General features: G+C 45.9%; 2 protein-coding genes across 2 annotated transcripts in view; one reads left to right on the plus strand and one right to left on the minus strand.

The window, feature by feature from the left end:
• Window positions 1-23,503, plus strand: part of LOC133601872 (meckelin-like) — a 48,490-nt gene that overhangs the window by 8,394 nt on the left and 16,593 nt on the right. The window contains exons 3-7 of the mRNA XM_061955008.2: window positions 5,043-5,141; window positions 5,225-5,323; window positions 7,791-7,877; window positions 15,092-15,191; window positions 15,258-15,397. Coding sequence (XP_061810992.1) covers window positions 5,043-5,141; window positions 5,225-5,323; window positions 7,791-7,877; window positions 15,092-15,191; window positions 15,258-15,397 — 525 coding nt within the window. The remainder of the gene's footprint in view (window positions 1-5,042; window positions 5,142-5,224; window positions 5,324-7,790; window positions 7,878-15,091; window positions 15,192-15,257; window positions 15,398-23,503) is intronic.
• LOC140678728 (uncharacterized) lies at window positions 8,486-9,514 on the minus strand. The gene is made up of 2 exons (XM_072912920.1): window positions 8,885-9,514; window positions 8,486-8,802 (listed from the first exon to the last, which is right to left on the minus strand). Exons 1-2 carry the CDS (start codon window positions 9,510-9,512, stop codon window positions 8,705-8,707), a joined length of 726 nt encoding a protein of 241 aa, XP_072769021.1. The 5' UTR covers window positions 9,513-9,514; the 3' UTR covers window positions 8,486-8,704.

Consider the following 23,503-nt stretch of genomic DNA (forward strand, 5'->3'; position numbering starts at 1 on the left):
CTAGAGCAGTGTTTGTTGGCCCAAAGTCTGAGCTGGAGCTGCAGACTTAAAAGGAATGGATTTGATTGCTTCAGGTGAGAGCCTTCCTGATTGTTGGATGGTCTTCAGCTGTTGGGAAATTGTGTCTGTAATTCCAGTTCTGTCCTCTGGGGGGAAATGGGAGCCAAACTCACATTTGGACATGAGGCCCTTCTGTTTGGGTGAAGGCTTTGGCCTTGTGTAGAGTTTGCCAAAACACTTACTGTACTTAGATCTATGTGCTATGTGGCTATTTACTGAACAACACAAGAAATGAATAACATCATTCACAGAGAATATGCAGGACCAGAGCAAGAGTGGATAGAAAGGGTTGGAAAAAGAAGACGGGGGGGAAAATTGTGGGGACAAGACCTAAAAAATTTAAAATTTAAAATAAATAAAAATAAAAATATATATACTATACAAAAATATAAATGCAACACTTTTGTTTTTGCTTTTACTATATACACAAAATACCTATTCCTCTCAAATATTGTTCACCAATCCGTGTAAATCTTTTTTAGTGTGCACTTCTTCTTTGCCAAGATAATCCATCCCACCTCACAGGTGTGGCATATCAAGATGCTGATCAAACAGCATGATTATTGCACAGATGTGCCTTAGGCTGCCCACAATAAAGGCTACTCTGAAATGTGCAGTTTTGCTTTACAGGGTGTCTGGGGGAGTCAGAAAAGCAGTCAGTATGGTGACGGTGTGGCGCGGTTGGGAGAGTGGCCGTGCCAGCAACCTGAGGGTTCCTGGTTCAATCCCCACCTTCTACCAACCTCGTCACGTCCGTTGTGTCCTTGAGCAAGACACTTCACCCTTGCTCATTATGGGTCGTGGTTAGGGCCTTGCATGGCAGCTCCCGCCATCAGTGTGTGAATGTGTGTGTGAATGGTTGGAAGTAGTGTCAAAGCGCTTTGAGTTCCTTGAAGGTAGAAAAGCGCTATACAAGTATAACCCATTTACCATTTATCTGATGTGACCATCATTTGCCTCATGCAGTGCAACACATCTCCTTTGTATAGAATTGATTAGGTTGTTGATTATGGCCTGTGGAATGTTGGTCCACTCCTCTTCAATGGCTGTGCAAAGTTGCTGGATATTGGTAGGAACTGGAATACGCTGTCGTATACGCCGATCCGCAGCATCCCAAACAAGCTCAATGGGTGACATGTCCGGTGAGTATGCTGGCCATGCAAGAACTGGGATGTTTTCAGCTTCCAGGAATTGTATACAGATCTTTGCAACATGGGGCCGTAATGCTGCAACATGAGGTGATGGTCTCAGCAATGGGCTTCAGGATCTCATCAAGGTATCTCTGTGCATTCAAAATGCCATCAATAAAATGCACTTGCATTCGTTGTCCATAACATAGGCTAGCCCATACCATAACCCCACCCCCACCATGGGCCACTCGATTCACAATGTTGATACCAGCAAACCGCTCCCCCACACGACGCCACGCACGCTGTCTGCCATCTGCCCTGAACAGTGAAAACCGGGATTCATCCATGAAGAGAACATTGAATGTGAGTATTTGCCCAATCAAGTGGCTTACGACGACGAACTTCAGTCAGGTTGAGACCCCAATGAGGACGAGCACGCAGATGAGCTCCCCTGATACGGTTTCTCACAGTTTGTGCAGAAATTATTTGGTTATTCAAACCAATTGTTGCAGCAGCTGTCCGGGTGGCTGGTCTCAGACGATCACGGAGGTGCACTTGCTGGATGTGGAGGTCCTGGGCTGGTCTGGTTTTGCGTGGTCTGCAGTTGTGAGGTCGGTTGGACGTAATCCCAAATTATCTGAAACACCTTTGGACACATCTTATAATAGAGAAATTAACATTCAATTCACGGGCAACAGTTCTGGGGGACATTCCTGCAGTCAGCATGCCGACTGCACGCCCCCTCAAAAAATTTGCGACATCTGTGGCATTGTGCTGTATGATAAAACTGCACATTTCAGAGTGGCCTTTTATTGTGGGCAGCCTAAGGCACACCTGTGCAATAACAGTGTTTCCCACACATTCATTTATTTGTGGCGGCCCGCCACGAAAGAATTACGTCCGCCACAAATGGATTTTTCGGCTTTTGACTCGCTCGACCGCTCATAAAAGCAATGGGACTGTCTGTGAATGTTGCTTGTAGTTACAACTCCGGTGCAGTAGGTGGCGGTAGCCTACTATGCACTGTAACTCCGCCAATAGCACTTAATTCACCTGGTGGGCCAGAAGAAGAAAAAGAAGAAGAAGAAGAGGGACGGACGGACGGGATCAAAATACGAGGGTAATATAAGTTATAGGTAGATAGGTTATAGCTGCATCGCTCGCGGCTCATCATATATTTAACGTTAATCCGCGATTTCACCGAGCGTTTCACTGACGGTGAGCAGCCTGACGCTGCTTCATTAACACCGCCGCTGTTTGACTCAGTCACCTGTTTTCATACCGACGAGCTAACGTGTCCAGGTTATAACCCTGTTGTCAATAAACACACATGGACTGAAGCTAAATTGTCCACTGTCCACTGCAGCATGTGAATGCAATGAAAAGAATAAAATCTGAGCCAACCAGCTGTTAAAATGTTGTCCAGGTTAATGTTTTGGCCATTAAAGGCCCTTCATTTCAAGATTTCAACTGTGATCGGGCTTTAAACAGGTGGCTGACCTGTTCAGATGTTCAGATGGGTGTAACTGCTACTGGTCAAATAATGTGAAATAGCATTTAATTTTACATGTATGCAATGCCATTTAAATGTAATTATAGATAATAATAATAATAATAATAATAATAAATAAATACTGTGTAGTGTTGTAAATAGTCAACGGGAAGAATTTTAGTAAGATATAAGCCATGAGCACTACACAGCCAGAAAAAAACCTAGGCAGGACAAGTAAAAATATTGGGGCAAGTAGATTTGAGAAGTCGGGCAAGTAGAAAAAAACCTTAACGTTGAACCCTGCATGTGTTGAGCTGCTGCCGCTTAAGGTTAGACGGCACTGTACATAGAGCGGTTCTGCTCGTTAGTAATAAATTCTAATGTTGGATGTTCACTCCTTCACACAGATGATATAGAAAAATATTTTCAACGGCCGAAAAGGGCTCGACTTGGAGAGGAGGTAGGCCTACAGTCCGGACCACAGGTGCGACCTGTTCAGCAGCAGCAGGAGGAGGAGGAGGAGGAGGAGGAGGAGGAGGAGGAGGTTGACTGACTGTGGCAGGACACCTCTGCCTCTGTTTCACTTCATGTTGCTGGTAAATAATATGGTTGTAGTAGTAGGCTAAAGTTAAATTATTTAGTATTCACTAATTAAAGGGGCAGAGCTTTAAGAGACATTTTAGCTTTTATATTTTATAAGATATTTTTTTTGTAAGAACCACAATTAATAAATATATTTCAGTGAATCACTAATTGTTCAAATCTGTATATAAATATGTACATAAAATGTTGTAATTATATTCCAACTCCGCGTTCTTCTTCGTCATCGCCGCTGCCGCCGCCACCCCCCGCCCCCCGACCACACCACCACAAATAGATGCCTGTCCTGTGGGAAACACTGAATAATCATGCGGTTTAATCAGCATTATGATATGCCACACCTGTGAGGTAGGATGGATTATCTCGGCAAAGAAGAAAGGCTCACTAACACAAATTTAGACAGATTTGTGAACAATATTTGAGAGGAATAGGTCTTTTGTGTGTATAATAAAAGTTTTAGATCGTTCAACTCATTAAAAATGGGAGCAGAAGCAAAAGCGTTGCGTTCATATTTTGTTCAGTGTGTATATATATATATATATATATATATATATATATATATATATATATATATAAGAGAAGAGGACTGTGGAAAAACTAGTGAGCATCATGATGATGTCAGTTACCCTCTGCTTACCGTTATCAGTAGCCAGAGGAGCCTGTGCAGTGCTAGACTGATTCATCCCATGTGCAGGACTAATAGACTAAAAAACTATTTTGTCCCGCACGCCATTAGACTGTACAACTCCTATCTGAGGGGGAGGGGGATACTAGGATAAAAAAATAACAATACTGAAATAAACTGCAACAAAAATAACAGTGCAATACATTTTCATAACATGGTCACTACTGCCTAGTTTCTCTTGTTATATTCTTATTTTTACTGTTATATTTGTATTCTTATTGTTGCTTTTTATTTTTTATTCGTATTGTTGCTTTTTATTTTTTATTCATATTGTTATATTTTCTATTTTATTTCCATTTATACCCCCATTATTTACTTTTTTACTTTTTTAAATTCGATCTCAATTATGTACACTGCTGCTGGAATTTTAATTTTCCTGAGGGAACTCTCCTGAAGGAATCAATAATACTATCTATCTATCTATCTATCTATCTATCTATCTATCTATCTATCTATCTATCTTTATATATATATATAGTTCATGTATATGTACATTTAGATACCCCCCGCCAAATTTTTTTCAACCCAATGTGGTCCCCAAGTCAAAAAGTTTAAGGACCCCTGTGTTAGAGTAACAGGACTGAGTGAAAACAAAAGGACACGACAAAACTGTACATTTTAATTAAATTATTAAAGAAAATAAATGTATAGTTGGGACAAAGTAACACAAATATATATATATATATATATATATATATATATATATATATATATATATATATATATATATATATATATATATATATATATATATATATATATATATATATATAAAAATAAAATAAAAAACTCAAAGATGATTATATTTCATTGTAAAGTCTGATTAGATCAATGTGACAAACAATGTTTTTTTTTTCTCATTTAATTTCATCATGTATTTATTTGTAATGAATTTATAACTTTCATATTTTATTTCCTGGGGACACAAATGGCATCAATTTTGTTGAATGATGTTAATGATAAAAACAAATCCTGTTCAAGCCTTATCAAAAACAAAACACACTCACAGTGACACAAAAATTATAACAGATCAAAATTCACAAACAAGAGTGTGTGTGTCACCTCATGTATGCAGACAACTGTGAGTGTGTTGGCGGGTCTGGCGGTGCTCATATCGGTGTTGAAGACGATCAGCTGGAAGAGGAGGATCGCCTCAGAGGTCATTGACTTGAGGGTAAAGGTTACACCACGTCACATTTTTACAGAGTGAAACTTATCGATAATTTGATGTTCTTATTTTATTCCTCGCTCTTTAAGGTCATTTTGACATTTATTTTGTTTTACGCTGGAGATCTGGCCAATGTTTTCCTCACCGTCTCCGTGGGAACGTCATTCTACTGGCTCATGCTGTGCAAGGTTAGCTTCACTCATGCTTCATCCTTTTGTGATTGGGGTGGAAACAATTTTATGTGAACTGAGATAAAGAGAAACAACTTGAGCGCTTAATTAACTTTGGCAAAGTGTGCTAAAAGACGCCAGGTGTGTATTGAAAGGAGACACCATCCAAATAGAAGTTTGCTCTGAAAATGTTTGGATACCAGGCTACCAGCTGAGCTTGCACGATATATATACACAATATAGAAATATTAGGGGTGTGGGAAAAAATCAATTCAAATTCGAATCGAGATTCTCACGTTGTGCGATTCAGAATCGATTCTCATTTTTAAAAAATAGATTTTTTTTTTAAATTTTAAAAAAAAATTTAAATTTTTATTTTTTAATTTTTAATTGTTTTTTTAATTAATCAATCCAACAAAACAATACACAGCAATACCATAACAATGCAATCCAATTCCAAAACCAAACCCGACCCAGCAACACTCAGAACTGCAATAAACAGAGCAATTGAGAGGAGACACAAACACGACACAGAACAAACCAAAAGTAGTGAAACAAAAATGAATATTATCAACAACAGTATCAATATTAGTTACAATTTCAACATAGCAGTGATTAAAAATTCCTCATTGACATTATCATTAGACTTTTATAAAAAATAAAAAAAAGAACAATAGTGTCACAGTGGCTTACACTTGCATCGTTTTCACAAAGATAAAATAATTAATATTTTTGGTTCATTTAATAGTTAAAACAAATTGACATTATTGCAATCAGTTGATAAAACATTGTCCTTTACAATTATAAAAGCTTTTTACAAAAATCTACTACTGTGCTTGCATGTCAGCAGACTGGGGTAGATCCTGCTGAAATCCTATGTATTGAATGAATAGAGAATCCCTTTGAATCGGGAAAAAATAGTTTTTGAATCGAGAAGCGTGTTGAATTGAAAGAAAATCGATTTTGAATCGACTCGTGACCCCAATAATCTATATTGAATCGAATCGTGGGACACCCAAAAATTCACAGACCTAAAAAATATAATCTATAAATCAGCTAAAATAGGGTAAATTTGCTTAAAAAGTGAGCATAGCATGCTAGCAAACATTAGCAAAGAGTATTTTTGGACTTTGGAGTCATTCGAATCGGTTGACAAATGTGGAAATAGTTCAAACTTGCAAAAAATGTACAATATTAATTTTCAATGGGAATGTATTGGGAATTTGGGAATTTCGGGATAACCAGGATTTTTTTGGAATATTGGACAAAGCACAATTGCCATAAATGAGCAGAATCGGTTTTAAAATGTGGAAGTAGTAAAAAATGTTAATAGAGAAAGTGTTACGGAAAACTATTAATTCATTGTGTGACTATCTGAGGGCATTTACTCAAGCTGAAGCAGTTAGTATTTTCTGTTACGCGCCCCCTTGGAAGAAGAAAACATTTCAATAGGATTAGATCAACTTACAAAAAGAGTAAGTTTATAACATTGATTTTTATTCCGTAACATAACATATTTAATCAACTGCATAGATTTGCCTTAAATAAAAAGAAAAAATCCTTATTTAACAAATAAAAAAATGTTGACCAACTTGAACCATTCATTTGATACTGAAAAATGTAATTAAAATAAACTCAATAAATAAGTCTCTAGTTTCTCCCAGGGCTCTTTGTGAAACTGATGGGAGGGGCTGTTTTTTTTTCTAATTTTGAACTTTTTTTTTTCCATACCCCCAAAATATGAAGTTTTTTGCTATACCTGACACACCTGCCAAATTTGGGGAGTTTTCGTGGATGTTAATGGCCTCAAAAAGGCGTCTAAACAGGCAGAATAATAATAACAAAAATAATAGAGCAAAAAAAAAACTGAGCAAATTTTTTAGGGCCGTTGCGGTGCTCTGCAACACACCTGTGGTGCTCGCTCCGCTGCTCAGGCCCTAATGATGAATTTAAACATTAATTCAAGGGCACAATGATTAATATAATTTAACCTTCAAAAGAGAAATTGATGATATAAAAATGAGGTCAGGATTAATGGCTACAATTAACATGTTTTGTGGTGCAGTTTTTCAAAGCGAGGTTTGAAGCATGATACTGATAAAGCATGTTTCCAGGGGTAACAGGTGCCCCCCGAGCATCACAGCATGCCTCCTCAGGGGGCCATGTCCCACTATTTGAGAAGGACTGCCTTAGATGCAGATGAATTCCATCAGAAACCACAACAAAAGAAACAAGTTGCCCGAGTGATGGCCAGTGTGTCTGTGGAAGAAGGCCACGTCAATAGAAAGTTCTTTATAATGGGTGATGTCTGCTTTTAGGGTCCCCTACTGGTTATTATTCAGACTGCAGCTCAGAAGTTGATTATGAGTTACACGTAATACACAATATGGATTTAAAGGCTACAAATAGTTGATATGATGTATACCATAACATGTAATCTAAGTCATGGCTGGAAATGAATGTATTTCTGCCTACGTGTGTTTAGGCCCAAAAGCGAGTGCCTGTGATGTTTCCGCTGCCGGATCAAGAGGAGCACTTGGTGAAGTACATCATTTGTGCCTTTGCTCTCAAGGTGAGATCAAATAAGATCAAGCAGCAGACCTGTATTCATGGTTCTATCTAGGATACAAGATCATGAAAATGTTTGGGGTCTTCTGTTATAGCCTATCCTTTTCAGTAGCTTCTGTCACCCAAGCATCCTGAAAAACAGGCGCATCAGAGTTGTAAGACAAGACCTCCCATTAAATATTAATATATTAGCAGGGCCATTCCACCCAATTGGTGCCATTTGTTTGTCCCACCTCAGGCAACTTTATTTTATTTCTAGTCCTACTAAAAACAACTCAATTACGTAACAGGAGTGAGTTTTAGCATAACATTAACAAATACAATTATATTTTTATTACTGGCACTCATCGAAGGCGGACACTTCTCCTTACCTCTCCATTATCTCTCCTGCTTGCGTCTTTGTTTTGTCTCGTTTTAACTTTCTTGGAGCCTCTTTTTGCACTGCTCTTTAACATCTAAACCAGGGGCCAGGAACCTTTTTGGCTGAGAGAGCCATGAAAGCCAAATGTTTTAAAATGTATTTCCGTGAGAGCCATATAATATTTTTTAACACTGAATATGTTGTGTTTGCTGAGAGGGGGTGACGGCAAACAGACACCAGGGGGCGGTATATACAATTATTTATTATATATATATAGTCAACATATATATATATATAAATACTAATAAACAATATTACTAAACTAAGGAAATGGAGTGTGAACTAGAATACAAAAGGGAATGGTGTAAGACTATGTGTAGAATATAACTGAAGTGAGTGTTACCAACGTGTTGAACGAGATACGCGGAAGTCCAGGGGGCAGGCAGCTGATCCGGGGCGAGAGCGAAGCGTCAGAATCCAGGGGCGAGCAAGAGGTCGAGGAACGAAGGAAGCAGTCGGAGTCCAGAGGGAGATCCAGGGGAAATTGAGACGCAGGCGACGGAGGGTACTGCGGGGACACGGGAGAAGACAAGGGACAAATCAAGGCACGGAGAGGAAACACGAATATAGTAAGAGCGCATAAGGCTTACGGTACACCATGAGAAAGCTAAGTTCCCGCGACGATCCTTGGGTCCACTGGTCCTTTATTGATCTCGCCCTGATCAGTCGCAGGTGTGCAGATTGCCAGCGAGTGATTGCAGCTGGTGGCTGCAGCAGGGCGGGGACGCGCGCGGCGCGTCCCTGGATGTGCGCACCCGTGGGCGTGTCCCGAGGTGCGCACAGACGGATGAGCGGCGTTGGCAGGAGCCTGAGCCGTAACAGTATCCCCCCCCTATGGACAGATTCCAGATGTCCAACATACTCACGAAACAAGGGAGGGTGGAGGGGAGAACTGGTGGTGGGTCGCCGGCCCCAGTGTCCCCGAATCCACCGAGGACGAGTCTGATGGCGGCGGCGAGAAGAATGCCGCTGAAGCCGGCGAGGCGGGCGACCAAGGGACGGCCACCATCTTGGCCGTCGGGAAGGCGGACGTGATTGGCGCCATGGTGCGTCTCGCCGGAAACGAGGATATGACATCGGCGGCGGTGTGGAGGAAGACGTCATCGGCGAGGCAGGCGTGGAGGAAGACGTCATCGGCGAGGCAGGCGTGGAGGAAGACGTCATCGGCGGCGTGGAAGCGGCAGACGTCATCGGCGGCGTGGAAGCGGCAGACGTCATCGGCGCCGTGGAAGCGGCAGACGTCATCGGCGCCGTGGAAGCGGCAGACGTCATCGGCGTCGTGGAAGCGGCAGACGTCATCGGCGTGGAAGCGGCGGACATCAAAGCCGGAGACGAGGAGGGCAGCTGAGGAGCTGGCCGAGGTGCTGAAGTCGGCGGAACAGGCCGAGGTGCTGGAGTCGGCGGAGCAGGCCGAGGTGCTGGAGTCGGCGGAGCAGGCCGAGGTGCTGGAGTCGGCGGAGCAGGCCGAGGTGCTGAGGTCGAGGCCAGCCTGGGAGCTGGTGGAGACGTGGGGGCCAGCCTGGGAGCTGGTGGAGACGTGGGGGCCAGCCTGGGGACAGGTGCTAGCTCGGACGCTAGCCGAGGGGCTGGTGCTAGCTCGGACGCTAGCCGAGGGGCTGGTGCTAGCTCGGACGCTAGCCGAGGGGCAGGTGCTAGCTCGGACGCTAGCCGAGGGGCAGGTGCTAGCTCGGACGCTAGCCGAGGGACAGGTGCTAGCTCGGACGCTAGCCGAGGGACAGGTGCTAGCTCGGACGCTAGCCGAGGAACAGGTGCTAGCTCGGACGCTAGCCGAGGGACAGGTGCTAGCTCGGACGCTAGCCGAGGGACAGGTGCTAGCTCGGACGCTAGCCGAGGGACAGGTGCTAGCTCGGACGCTAGCCGAGGGACAGGTGCTAGCTCGGACGCTAGCCGAGGGACAGGTGCTAGCTCGGACGCTAGCCGAGGGACAGGTGCTAGCTCGGACGCTAGCCGAGGGACAGGTGCTAGCTCGGACGCTAGCCGAGGGACAGGTGCTAGCTCGGACGCTAGCCGAGGGACAGGTGCTAGCTCGGACGCTAGCCGAGGGACAGGTGCTAGCTCGGACGCTAGCCGAGGGACAGGTGCTAGCTCGGACGCTAGGCGAGGGACAGGTGCTAGCTCGGACGCTAGCCGAGGGACAGGTGCTAGCTCGGACGCTAGCTCGGGGACAAGTGCTAGCTCGGACGCTAGCTCGGGGACAGGTGCTAGCTCAGACGCTAGCTCGGGGACAAGTGCTAGCTCGGACGCTAGCTCGGGGACAAGTGCTGGTAGTGTGGTTGGTGGGTGCGGCCAGGCAAACTGAAAGATCGATGGTAGCGGTCTTGCTGGCCGCAGCTGTGCTACCTCACCAGCACGGCTGTCGGTACCATTCCCCCCCTCCAAAGGCGGATTCCAGACGCTTCCTGCTGACTGAGTCTCTAAGGGTGGGAGGAGGGTGTCCAGGCGACGAGAAAATTCCTCCTTGCTTATCTCGCTACTGAACATGCCTTTCCAAGACTGCTCGGCAGGACAAGACAAATCCTCTGGTTTGAAGCGAAAAAAAGAAAAAGAAGCCGGCGAGGCGGGCGACCAAGGGACGGCCACCATCTTGGCCGTCGGGAAGGCGGACGTGATTGGCGCCATGGTGCGTCTCGCCGGAAACGAGGATATGACATCGGCGGCGGTGTGGAGGAAGACGTCATCGGCGAGGCAGGCGTGGAGGAAGACGTCATCGGCGAGGCAGGCGTGGAGGAAGACGTCATCGGCGGCGTGGAAGCGGCAGACGTCATCGGCGGCGTGGAAGCGGCAGACGTCATCGGCGCCGTGGAAGCGGCAGACGTCATCGGCGCCGTGGAAGCGGCAGACGTCATCGGCGTCGTGGAAGCGGCAGACGTCATCGGCGTGGAAGCGGCGGACATCAAAGCCGGAGACGAGGAGGGCAGCTGAGGAGCTGGCCGAGGTGCTGAAGTCGGCGGAACAGGCCGAGGTGCTGGAGTCGGCGGAGCAGGCCGAGGTGCTGGAGTCGGCGGAGCAGGCCGAGGTGCTGGAGTCGGCGGAGCAGGCCGAGGTGCTGAGGTCGAGGCCAGCCTGGGAGCTGGTGGAGACGTGGGGGCCAGCCTGGGAGCTGGTGGAGACGTGGGGGCCAGCCTGGGGACAGGTGCTAGCTCGGACGCTAGCCGAGGGGCTGGTGCTAGCTCGGACGCTAGCCGAGGGGCTGGTGCTAGCTCGGACGCTAGCCGAGGGGCAGGTGCTAGCTCGGACGCTAGCCGAGGGGCAGGTGCTAGCTCGGACGCTAGCCGAGGGACAGGTGCTAGCTCGGACGCTAGCCGAGGGACAGGTGCTAGCTCGGACGCTAGCCGAGGAACAGGTGCTAGCTCGGACGCTAGCCGAGGGACAGGTGCTAGCTCGGACGCTAGCCGAGGGACAGGTGCTAGCTCGGACGCTAGCCGAGGGACAGGTGCTAGCTCGGACGCTAGCCGAGGGACAGGTGCTAGCTCGGACGCTAGCCGAGGGACAGGTGCTAGCTCGGACGCTAGCCGAGGGACAGGTGCTAGCTCGGACGCTAGCCGAGGGACAGGTGCTAGCTCGGACGCTAGCCGAGGGACAGGTGCTAGCTCGGACGCTAGCCGAGGGACAGGTGCTAGCTCGGACGCTAGCCGAGGGACAGGTGCTAGCTCGGACGCTAGCCGAGGGACAGGTGCTAGCTCGGACGCTAGGCGAGGGACAGGTGCTAGCTCGGACGCTAGCCGAGGGACAGGTGCTAGCTCGGACGCTAGCTCGGGGACAAGTGCTAGCTCGGACGCTAGCTCGGGGACAGGTGCTAGCTCAGACGCTAGCTCGGGGACAAGTGCTAGCTCGGACGCTAGCTCGGGGACAAGTGCTGGTAGTGTGGTTGGTGGGTGCGGCCAGGCAAACTGAAAGATCGATGGTAGCGGTCTTGCTGGCCGCAGCTGTGCTACCTCACCAGCACGGCTGTCGGTACCATTCCCCCCCTCCAAAGGCGGATTCCAGACGCTTCCTGCTGACTGAGTCTCTAAGGGTGGGAGGAGGGTGTCCAGGCGACGAGAAAATTCCTCCTTGCTTATCTCGCTACTGAACATGCCTTTCCAAGACTGCTCGGCAGGACAAGACAAATCCTCTGGTTTGAAGCGAAAAAAAGAAAAAGACATGGTGAATGGGGCAAGAGGCAGAGAAAAAAAAAAAAATTCACAGGGGGCGGAACTAAAGTCACTGGGGGCGGGGCTAAGGAACTGTGCCGTCAGGTCCTTTAATAATTTTGGCGGGAACTTACTGTTGTGTTTGCTGAGAGGGGGTGACGGCAAACAGACACCAGGGGGCGGTATATACAATTATTTATTATATATATATAGTCAACATATATATATATATAAATACTAATAAACAATATTACTAAACTAAGGAAATGGAGTGTGAACTAGAATACAAAAGGGAATGGTGTAAGACTATGTGTAGAATATAACTGAAGTGAGTGTTACCAACGTGTTGAACGAGATACGCGGAAGTCCAGGGGGCAGGCAGCTGATCCGGGGCGAGAGCGAAGCGTCAGAATCCAGGGGCGAGCAAGAGGTCGAGGAACGAAGGAAGCAGTCGGAGTCCAGAGGGAGATCCAGGGGAAATTGAGACGCAGGCGACGGAGGGTACTGCGGGGACACGGGAGAAGACAAGGGACAAATCAAGGCACGGAGAGGAAACACGAATATAGTAAGAGCGCATAAGGCTTACGGTACACCATGAGAAAGCTAAGTTCCCGCGACGATCCTTGGGTCCACTGGTCCTTTATTGATCTCGCCCTGATCAGTCGCAGGTGTGCAGATTGCCAGCGAGTGATTGCAGCTGGTGGCTGCAGCAGGGCGGGGACGCGCGCGGCGCGTCCCTGGATGTGCGCACCCGTGGGCGTGTCCCGAGGTGCGCACAGACGGATGAGCGGCGTTGGCAGGAGCCTGAGCCGTAACAGAATACAACTAAATGCGTGCATTTGTAAGTAAGACTAACATTTTTTTAGTATAATAAGTCTCTTATTCCTTTTAATAACATTGTTATTCTTAAGCTAACCAATAATAAACAAAAATACTTCTTACCATTTATGCGACTTCTTGAACAGGTGCGGTTTTATATTTTGAACGTTATTTTTAACACTGTGATTACGAGCGGAATTATTCATTGCTTATCGTGTTAAGCAATGTCAGCTACTTCCCTCAGGCCGTAAGACTCTTGAATGCTTTAAAATAATCCCCTCAATTCCTCCCAAAAATGGATTAACTCGCTGGAATATAAAGACTATATCATATATCCATAAATGTGGATGCATATGCAAAAATGCAATACATTTATCTGTACAGTAATCTATTTATATCTGCACCTTATTGCTTTTTTATCCTGCACTACCATGAGCTAATGCAACAAAATTTTGTGTACTGTAAAGTTCTAAGTTGAATGGCAATAAAAGGAAGTCTAAGTCTATGATTTATTTGAGAGCCAGATGCAATCATCAAAAGAGCCACATCTGGCTCGAGAGCCATAGGTTCCCTGCCCTTTATCTAAACCATCAAATTCATCAACTGGCCTCTCTTCGAAATTGACAAGCTCTTCCAAATTGACAACCTCTTCTCGATGAGAAGCTTGCATTTGGGGGAACCTGCCTGTCCTGACGGAACGTTTGTTGCTGGACACACAATGGACTCTTGGGGGAAGCGGAGTGCCGCTTACTTGGCGACCCTTTCAGTCGAGGACGTTGAAAATATCTACCGATTCAGAATCATGATAACAGGACATCTGCTGATTGGAGTAAGCATTGCCCTGGAGTATCGACAAATTGGAAGATGCTGGCAGCTGTTCATGGTACCCCGAAGCTGCCAAAAATAACTGAAGGATGGGCAGAGCAATGGGCTCTCAGACTTTTGTGATTTTGGACTAAATCACAAGCTGGACAACGTATTGGATACGCCGTCTGCTCTTCATGGCAATTAGAGTGAAAAGTTTAAACACACTGCTTGTTGACTTTTGTTGGACTGACTGGCTATCGCTGACTATTGCGATAACACTCTGTGAGAGCACCAAGGTCACGGAACAAAGCCACTTTGCAGGCTTACACACAAACAAAATAGATCCATAGAAAATACATGCCATGCACATGCTGATTTTATTGTACCCTACGTTCCGCCCTGACACCTACGTTCAAAGAACTCCGAGATTCCCAGAGCCCAGAAAAGTCTGTGGCTATTGAGCGTTTTCCACTACTTTGGAATGCCCAACTGGTAACAATTAGAGATGCTAACTCAGTAGAAGCATTTCAGTCCCATCTTAACTCATTTGTATACTCTAGCCTTTAAATAGGCCCAATTTAGACCAGTTGATCTGCTGTCTCTCTTTTCTGCTCTGCCCCCTTCTCCTGCGTGGAGAGGTTATCAGGTGGCCACGGATCAGTTTCGGGCGCTATCTGTTCCAAGTTGGGACCCAGGGTGGACCACTCCTCTGCATCAGTTGGTGACATCTATGTGTTGCTGACTACATGCAAGAGGATCCCCTGCTGGCCTCACTATGGACTGAACTCTCACTTTATTAACGCTATCCACTCGGCATCCATTGCACCGGTCACATCTGCGGTCCCTTCCAAGATTTCTCATTGCGCCCATTGGGTTGAGCTTTTTTCTTGCCCTGATGTGGGATCAAAGCCGAGGTTGTCGCTGTAGTTTGTGCTGCCTTTTGAGGCATTTGTGATTAAGGGATATTTAAATAAACATTCATTGATTGATAGAGTAGGATACTGTTTGTCCTTCCAGGCGGTCCAGTTCCTCCACAAGCTGTCCATCCAGTTATCTGTTGATGTCTTCTTTCTTGACTGGGAGAGACCACGAACCACAGCGAAAAAGACTGTGTCAGGTATTGAAATGCTTTTTTGCTGTCTATTTTATATCTGCTTACTGTTTTCTGCACCTCTGTCGTTAGCCAATGGTGAGCAGAAACATGATATCTCCCCTGTCAGCATCTGGAGGACATACTTTGTGGCCAACGAGTGGAAAGAGATCCAAACCCTCCGGAAGATTTGGCCGACGTTTCAGATCATGGCTGTGCTCTTCTGCCTTGAAGTATGCAATCTAATTTTCTTTTATGCAAGCACTACAGCAGGGCTATTCAACTGGGGCCCTGGGGCCAAATCCAGCCTGGCACTGGGAAAGTCCCCTAGTTCAGTTCAAAACTTGTGAGACAAAAGACTTCTGCAGCAAACTCTTAAAAACACGAGAATGCTCCTGTTGCACAGAGGAATCTGGAGCACTGTAAACACATTGGCAGATCCTTGCATTGACATTTAACCTTGGTAGCATACATAGAACATGAGTCAAAACTGAGGTGTTCCTCAGGACACCCCTCTAAGTCCTCTTCTTTTGGCAGTTACACATTTTTCCCCCAGATGTTCCTGCAGCTTGTTTACTTCAGATGCAGTCATTAGCTTTAGTTATATTAGTGGTGTTCCTCAAGGTTTCATTTTAAGTCCTCTTTTTTTCATTATTCGGGATATTCAACTACGAGCTCAGTTGAAAAAACTTGTGACGACATTTTTGCAGAAGATTCTTTAAAAAACACTCGAGTGCTGTCATAGAGATGATCTTTGACTAACCTTTTTGCAGAAGGTCCTTCAAAACAGGAGAGCGCTCATGTAACTCTGACCAGTGTTCATTTTGTTGACCAAAAAAATGTTTGCTTTCGTTATCGTCTCTGACCTATTTTCCCTTGACGAAATTACAACTAATTAAAACAAATGCAAGTTGACTAAAACAATGACAATGAATTGACAATTTAGTCAACAAATTAGAATGAAACGAACATATTGACAAGAGACAAAGTCCAATCATATTTAATTTGGTCTTTAAATGGGTGGGACAAAATAGCCTATCACAGTTACCTGTGGGAGAAAGACGGGTGGAAAAGCACAACGGGTATTCAATCATAACTAGTGTCTTTGAAGGGGACACTGTTTTGATTTTTCATTCAGAAAAGCAAGAATCAATACAAGACATCAATGTGTCTTCTACACCGGGAAGAAAGAAGAGAAGACATATGGACGCACTTCACCTTTGCCCCGGTAGACAAAAAAACAACTTGTAAACTCCGTGGCTTGATTTTCTTCGGCAAAAATTCAACATACTCGTAGCGCCATCTGCAGACTAACCATCGCAACAGTAAGAAGGCCGAAGCAAATGTTTTCGAAATGACTCATACTGTACTGAATTACTGTTATTACCAAAGATGGGAGAGTAGGAGCAAGATCGCTTAATATACCACGTGTCTGAAAATAAATACTTACTTAAAAAACAAGATATTTTTGTAGAAGACCGTGATGACGCGACCAATACATATACAGTACCTGTATAGTTCTTTAACCGATGTTCAACTGATGTTCTGTTCAGTCATTAATTGCACAATTTAACAACCCAAAAGATATATATATATATATATATATAATTTTTTTATATATATATATATATATATATATATATATATATATATATATATATATATATATATATATATATATATATATATATATATATATATATATATATATATGTGTGTGTGGGAAAAAAAATCACAAGACTATTTCATCTCTACAGGCCTGTTTCATGAGGGGGGGTTCCCTCAATCATCTCCTGATGATTGAGGGAACCCCCCCTCATGAAACAGGCCTGTAGAGATGAAATAGTCTTGTGATTTTTTTTCCCACACACACATATATTGCGCTCTACTACGGTATCGAGCACTATTTTTTGGATAACCTTATTAAGACATATATATATATATATATATATATATATATATATATATATATATATATATATATATATATATATATATATATATAAAATATATATTAGGGATGTCCGATAATGGCTTTTTGCCGATATCCGATATTCCGATATTGTCCAACTCTTTAATTACCGATACCGATATCAACCGATACCGATATCAACCGATATATACTGTCGTGGAGTTAACACATTATTATGCCTAATTTGGACAACCAGGTATGGTGAAGATAAGGTACTTTTAAAAAAAATTAATAAAATAAGATAAATAAATTAAAAACATTTTCTTGAATAAAAAAGAAAGTAAAACAATATAAAAACAGTTACATTGAAACTAGTAATTAATGAAAATTTGTAAAAAATTAACTGTTAAAGGTTAGTACTATTAGTGGACCAGCAGCACGCACAATCATGTGTGCTTACGGACTGTATCCCTTGCAGACTGTATTGATATATATTGATATATAATGTAGGAACCAGAATATTAATAACAGAAAGAAACAACCCTTTTGTGTGAATGAGTGTGAATGAGTGTAAAAGGAAGGTTTTTTGGGTTTGTGCACTAATTGTAAGTGTATCTTGTGTTTTTTATGTTGATTTAATTTTTAAAAAAATAAAAAAAAAAATAAAAAAAATAAACCGATACCGATAATAAAAACGATACCGATAATTTCCGATATTACATTTTAACGCATTTATCGGCCGATAATATCGGCAGGCCGATAATATCGGACATCTCTAATATGTCATTTTTCAAGTTAACACACAAAGAAAGACAGCTAGTTTTATAACACTGGTTGCTGTATTTACACGGGATAGTGGCCAAGACGCAAGTTATTATGCACACTCAGTGTAGTTGTACACACTCCATCCATTTTCTACTGATTGTCCCTGTCCCTTCTGGGGCCGCGGGGGGTCGCTGCAGCCCATCTCAGCTGCACTCGGGCGAAAGGCGGGGTACACCCTGTACAAGTCGCCACCTCATCACAGGGCTAACACAGATAGACAGACAACATTCACACTCACATTCACACACTAGGGCCAATTTAGTGTTGCCAATCAACCTATCCCCAGGTGCATGTCTTTGGGGGTGGGAGGAAGCCGGAGTACCCAGAGGGAACCCACGCAGTCATGGGGAGAACATGCAAACTTCACACAGAAAGATCCCGAGCGCAGGATCGAACCCTGGACCTACGTATTGTGAGGCAGATGCACTAACCCCTCTACCACCATGCTGCCAGTTGTACACACTATAGAATAAAATTAGATTTTTTCGTCATATGACCATAATCGTGCACACATATTTTCATGCACTGTACACTAGCGTTGTACTCCCCCCTACATGATAAAATGTCCACATTACATTTCAATCATAGAACAGAAAATAGTTACACTGTTATTAAACGCAATAGTTAAAACATGATTCTAAGTTATGCAGTCCAAACAGTTCATGTATACAACAACCTTGTATATGTAAATAATGTAACACTTATAGCAGTTCTCATTATACTATTAATGTTAAGATTTGAGTGTAAAATACATGTAATGTTCCATTTCATTTATTTCCTGTTAAATACAATTACTTTATTTTAATTTACATTCCGCTTAGAGCAAGTGAATACATTGTACCCTGCCATAGCTCTACCCAGCTCGTTTGCTTAATAAAATGGCGGACAATCTGCGCCGTTGCATACTACACTCTATTGAATAAATGCACATTCGGAAATTACTGAAAAAAACAAAATCTCGAGACTTTTAGTCTCTTAGTCAGAATTGATTCTGAATTAGGTAATGCACCATATTCTGTCACGACGCGGACTCGAACCCGTGTTGCTCCTGCAACTGAGTGTCAAGATTCCTCCTCTGGCTGCTTGCCCGGACACGCCCCTGCTCGTGCTGGGCGCAGCACGCCCACACAGCGACAAGGCTGCAGACAATCACGCATCAGCACACCTGCATCTGACGAGAGGGAGCGGCATAAAAGACCAGCGAAGCCAGGAGACCTTCGCCAGAACGTAGCCAATCTCCCCTGATGTCTTCTGTGATCATGTTTTGCCTCATGACCTCCTCCCGGATCTTTGCTTGCCTTCCCCGATCCTCGACCACTGCTTGGACCCGGACATCGTTGCCTCTCTCCAGCCCCCGACTGCTTGCCTCCCTCCTGACTGCCTTTTCGCCTTCCCCCTTGGATTCGACGAAAGATACATCCAACACGCACCGACAACACCCTCTGGTAAATTCCACATTGTTAATTCCACACATCGTCCACATTCATTCACTAGTGGGAGCTTACACACCCCACACTTTCATCAAAGGTTTTAATAAACCTTCTAAACCGCAGTTCTGCCCTGGTGTTGCCTCCTTCCCTTTGCCTAGTACACAACAGTATGTTTTGGCCAAAAACATGGCGGAACCAGGCGACACCAGAGAGGCCCAGTCTCAAACCCCCAGGACTTTTGACTTGTCCATTCTGGGTGCTGTTGTTAACGAGCACCAAGAGCATTTTTCCGCTCTTGAGGGCAATTTGGAGAGAGCTTTTTCCAGACTTCACTCTAGGCTGGACTGCCTTATGCCTAGAGTGACCCCCGCTGCTGCAGCTCCGCAGCTTACCTCCCCAGTCCGAAGACCGGAACATTGCCGTCTGGAGCGAGAGCCCATGATAGTTAGTCCTAGACCTTTTAAGGGAGATTTCGAGCTGTGCAGGGGTTTTCTTGTACAGTGCGATCTGATTTTTCAACACCAGCCTTCACGCTATCAGCCTTCACGCTATTCCTCTGATGGGGTTAAGATCGCTTTCATTTTTGCCCTGCTCACTGGACCTGCCTCAAGTGGGCTACGGCTGCCGTGGACAGGACCGTAGGATTAAGCACTGACTACGCCGCCTTCTGGGCCGAATTTCGGGCCGTATTTGACCACCCCAAGGATGGGGGGGACGCCGCAGGACGCCTCCACTCTATCCAGCAGGGACTTTGCTCAGTAGCGGCCTACACCCTGGAATTCCGGATTCTGGCAGCTGACAGCGGGTGGGACGATCGCGCACTTCTCAGTGCGTTCCGTCGAGGACTTTCAGAAGAGATTAAGGACGGGCTACTGAGGGACAGACCCACATCCTGCAGAGACCTCATCAAACTTTCACTCTTGTTCGATCAGAGACTTTTGGAACGTGCGGCTGAGCGAGCCCAGGGAGCTTCAAGGATCTGTACCTGTCCTCAACTGCAATCCATCTTTGAGACTCCAGCTGCTCCACTTCTTGCTCCACCCACCATGCTAACTACTCCTGAGCTCATGCAGTTGGGAAGGACCCGGCTGACCCTTGAAGAAAGAGAGAGACGGTACAGACAGCACCTCTGTCTTTACTGTGGGCTAGCCGGACATATCCTTCGTAACTGGCTGGCTAAACCAAAAGACCAGGCTCACCAGCTGAGGCGATCCTGGTGAGCCATACGTCTTTCCCCCAAAGAGAAGAGAACCCCGACATCAGAGTACCCGCCACCCTAGCGTGGGGTTCTAGAACAGTCCAAGTGGAGGCTTATTTGGACTCCGGAGCCGATGAGAGTCTCATGGACTACGAGTTTGCCTGACAGACGGGCGACCTTTGGGACCCATCAGGTTTCGTACTGAACCCATTTCTATGACCATTTCGGGAAACCACAGCGAGACCATCAGCCTTTGGGTTCTGGATGCACCCGTCGCCCCGCTGATACTGGGTAGGTCTTGGCTCCGGCAACATGACCCCCACGTCTCTTGGACGACTGGCAGGATTTTGGCGTGGAGCACACCCTGTCATGCTAACTGCCTCAGAGCTGCTTCCCCTCCTGTCCACCGCCCCAGTACCAGTGCCCCGCAGACGGAACTATCCCTTGTACCAGTCTGCTACCATGACCTAGCTGAGGTGTTCAACAAGGAGCAAGCACAGGGTCTACCCCCACATAGACCTTACGACTGTGCCATTGAGCTCCTTCCGGAGGCTAAGCTACCTGCTAGCCGTCTCTATAACCTGTCACTCCCAGAGAAAGAGGCCATGAAGACCTACATTAGAGGGCCTAGCTTCTGGGATCATCACCCCGTCCAAATCTCCACTGGCAGCTGGATTCTTCTTCGTCTCCAAGAAAGACGGTTCACTCAGACCTTGAATTGACTACCGTCACCTCAACAATATAACAATAAAGAACAAATACCCCCTACCGCTGCTTAACTCGTCATTCGAACCGTTGACCCCTGCAACTATCTTCTCTAAATTGGATCGCCGAAACACCTATCATCTTGTGAGGATTAAGGAAGGGGACGAGTGGAAGACGGCGTTCAACACCCACCTTGGGCACTTTGAATACCGGGTCATGCCCTTTGGACTCACGAACGCTCCAGTCGTGTTTCAGGCCCTTGTCAATGACATTCTTCGTGATATGCTTGATCAATTCGTTGTTGTGTATCTGGATGATATCTTGATTTTTTCCCCGTAGTTTGGCTGAACACCAGGAACATGTGCGACTCGTGCTTCAGAGACTGTTGGAGAACCGTCTTTTTCAAGGCCGAGAAATGCAGCTTTCACACCTCTTCTGTGGAGTTCCTCGGTTTTGTGGTGGAAAAGGCGCACATCAGATGCGATCCCAAGAAGGTGGATGCCGTGGTGGATTGGCCTCAGCCATCTTCCAGAACAGAGTTACGGAGGTTTCTCGGCTTCGCAGGATTTTACCGTCTCTTCATCCAGGACTTCAGTCGGATTGCCGCACCACTCCATGCTCTCACCTCTCCTAAAAGCTCTTTTGTATGGTCGCATGCTGCCAACAAAGCTTTTGAAGAACTGAAGAGGAGCTTCATCTCCGCCCCTGTCCTCGTCCACCCTGACTTGGACGTGCTTTTTCTCGTGGAGGTGGACGCCTCCGACTCCGGGATTGGTGCCATACTTTCCCAACGCTCTAAGATTGACAATTTGATTCACTCAGTTGCATTCTTTTCCAGACGCCTATCCCTGGCAGAGCGGAACTACGACGCTGGGAACAGAGAGCTGTTGGCGGTCCACGAAGCTCTCGCCGAATGGAGACATTGGTTGGAGGGGGCTCGTCACCAGTTCCAGATCCTGACCGACCACAGCAATGTCCTCCACATCCGCTCTGCCAGCAGGCTGAATAATCGACAGGCAAGATAGCAACAATTCTTCTCCCGATTCGACTACTTGTTCTCTTTCAGACCCGGATCTAAGAACGCTAAGGCGGACGCTCTCTCCAGAGTGTTTATGGAGGAACCTTCAGAGCGCTCAGATGTTCCCCTTCTGCCTCCCTCTCGTATCGTGGGGATGGTCTCCTGGAAAGTGGAGGAACTCGTCAAGACTGCGCTGCGCTCCAATCCACGACCTTTTTGTCCATCAGGAAGTGCGATCCAGAGTCCTGGATTGGGGTCACTCCAGCTTGTTCTCCTGCCATCCTGGATTCCAACGAACCCTATCACTGCTTCGTAGACGCTTCTGGTGGCCATCCACGACCAGAAACACGCGTGAGTTTATCGCAGCTTGTTCTTCTTGTGCCCACACCAAGGCCTCACATAGACCTCCAGCTGGTCTTCTTCACCCGCTTCCCATCCCTGCCCGCCCTTTGTCACACATCGCCTTGAACTTCATCACAGGATTCCCGGCCTCCAGAGGTAACACCACTTTATTAACCATTGTGGACCGTTTTTCCAAGGCAGCCCATTTCATTCCGCTGAGCAAATTACCTTCTGCTTTGGAGACAGCCGACCTCCTCACCCTCCACGTCATCAAGCTTCATGGTATCCCAGTAGACATTGTCACTGACCGGGGCCCCCAGTTTCTTCATAAGTCTGGAGAGCCTTCTGTAAGGGGATTGGGGCCTTGGTCAGTCTCACTTCGGGATACCACCCCCAAAGCAACGGGCATGCAGAAAGGGCTAAACAGAGCGTCGAAACCATGCTCCGCTGTGTCGCCAGCAAGAAGCCCACAACCTGGTGCAAGTTCCTCCCTTGGGTAGAATACTCTTACAACTCCTTGAAGAGCTCCGCTACCGGTATGTCACCTTTTGAATGTTCATTAGGCTATCAACCCCCCTTGTTTCCCCAGCAAGAACTGGAGATAGCGGCGCCCTCTACTAAGGCCCATATAAGGAAGTATCAGAGGGTGTGGAGAGCCGCTCGTGCAGCCTTAGAGAAGGCTTCTGCTAAGATGTGCCGTAACGCCAACTGTCATTGCATCCCTGCTCCATCCTATCGGCCAGGACAGCAAGTGTTGTTACTGGCGAAGGACCTAAATCTTCAGGTACCTTCTAAGAAATTAGCACCACGGTATGTGGGTCCTTTTCCAATCACCTCAATCATCAACCCCGTATCTGTCAAGCTGGCTCTTCCACCCTCGGTCAAGAGACACTCTGTAGTCCATGTATC

This window comes from Nerophis lumbriciformis, linkage group LG04, assembly GCF_033978685.3.
Source record: "Nerophis lumbriciformis linkage group LG04, RoL_Nlum_v2.1, whole genome shotgun sequence".
NCBI lineage: Eukaryota > Metazoa > Chordata > Actinopteri > Syngnathiformes > Syngnathidae > Nerophis > Nerophis lumbriciformis.

Bases quoted from the DNA above. Each gene is read 5' to 3' on its own strand.
- LOC140678728 (XM_072912920.1), bottom strand. From the start codon at position 9,512: ATGACGTCTGCCGCTTCCACGCCGCCGATGACGTCTGCCGCTTCCACG. The intron at 8,803-8,884 runs GTAAGCCTTATG...GTGTCCCCGCAG, and splicing joins TAGCTTTCTCATGGTGTACC to TACCCTCCGTCGCCTGCGTC.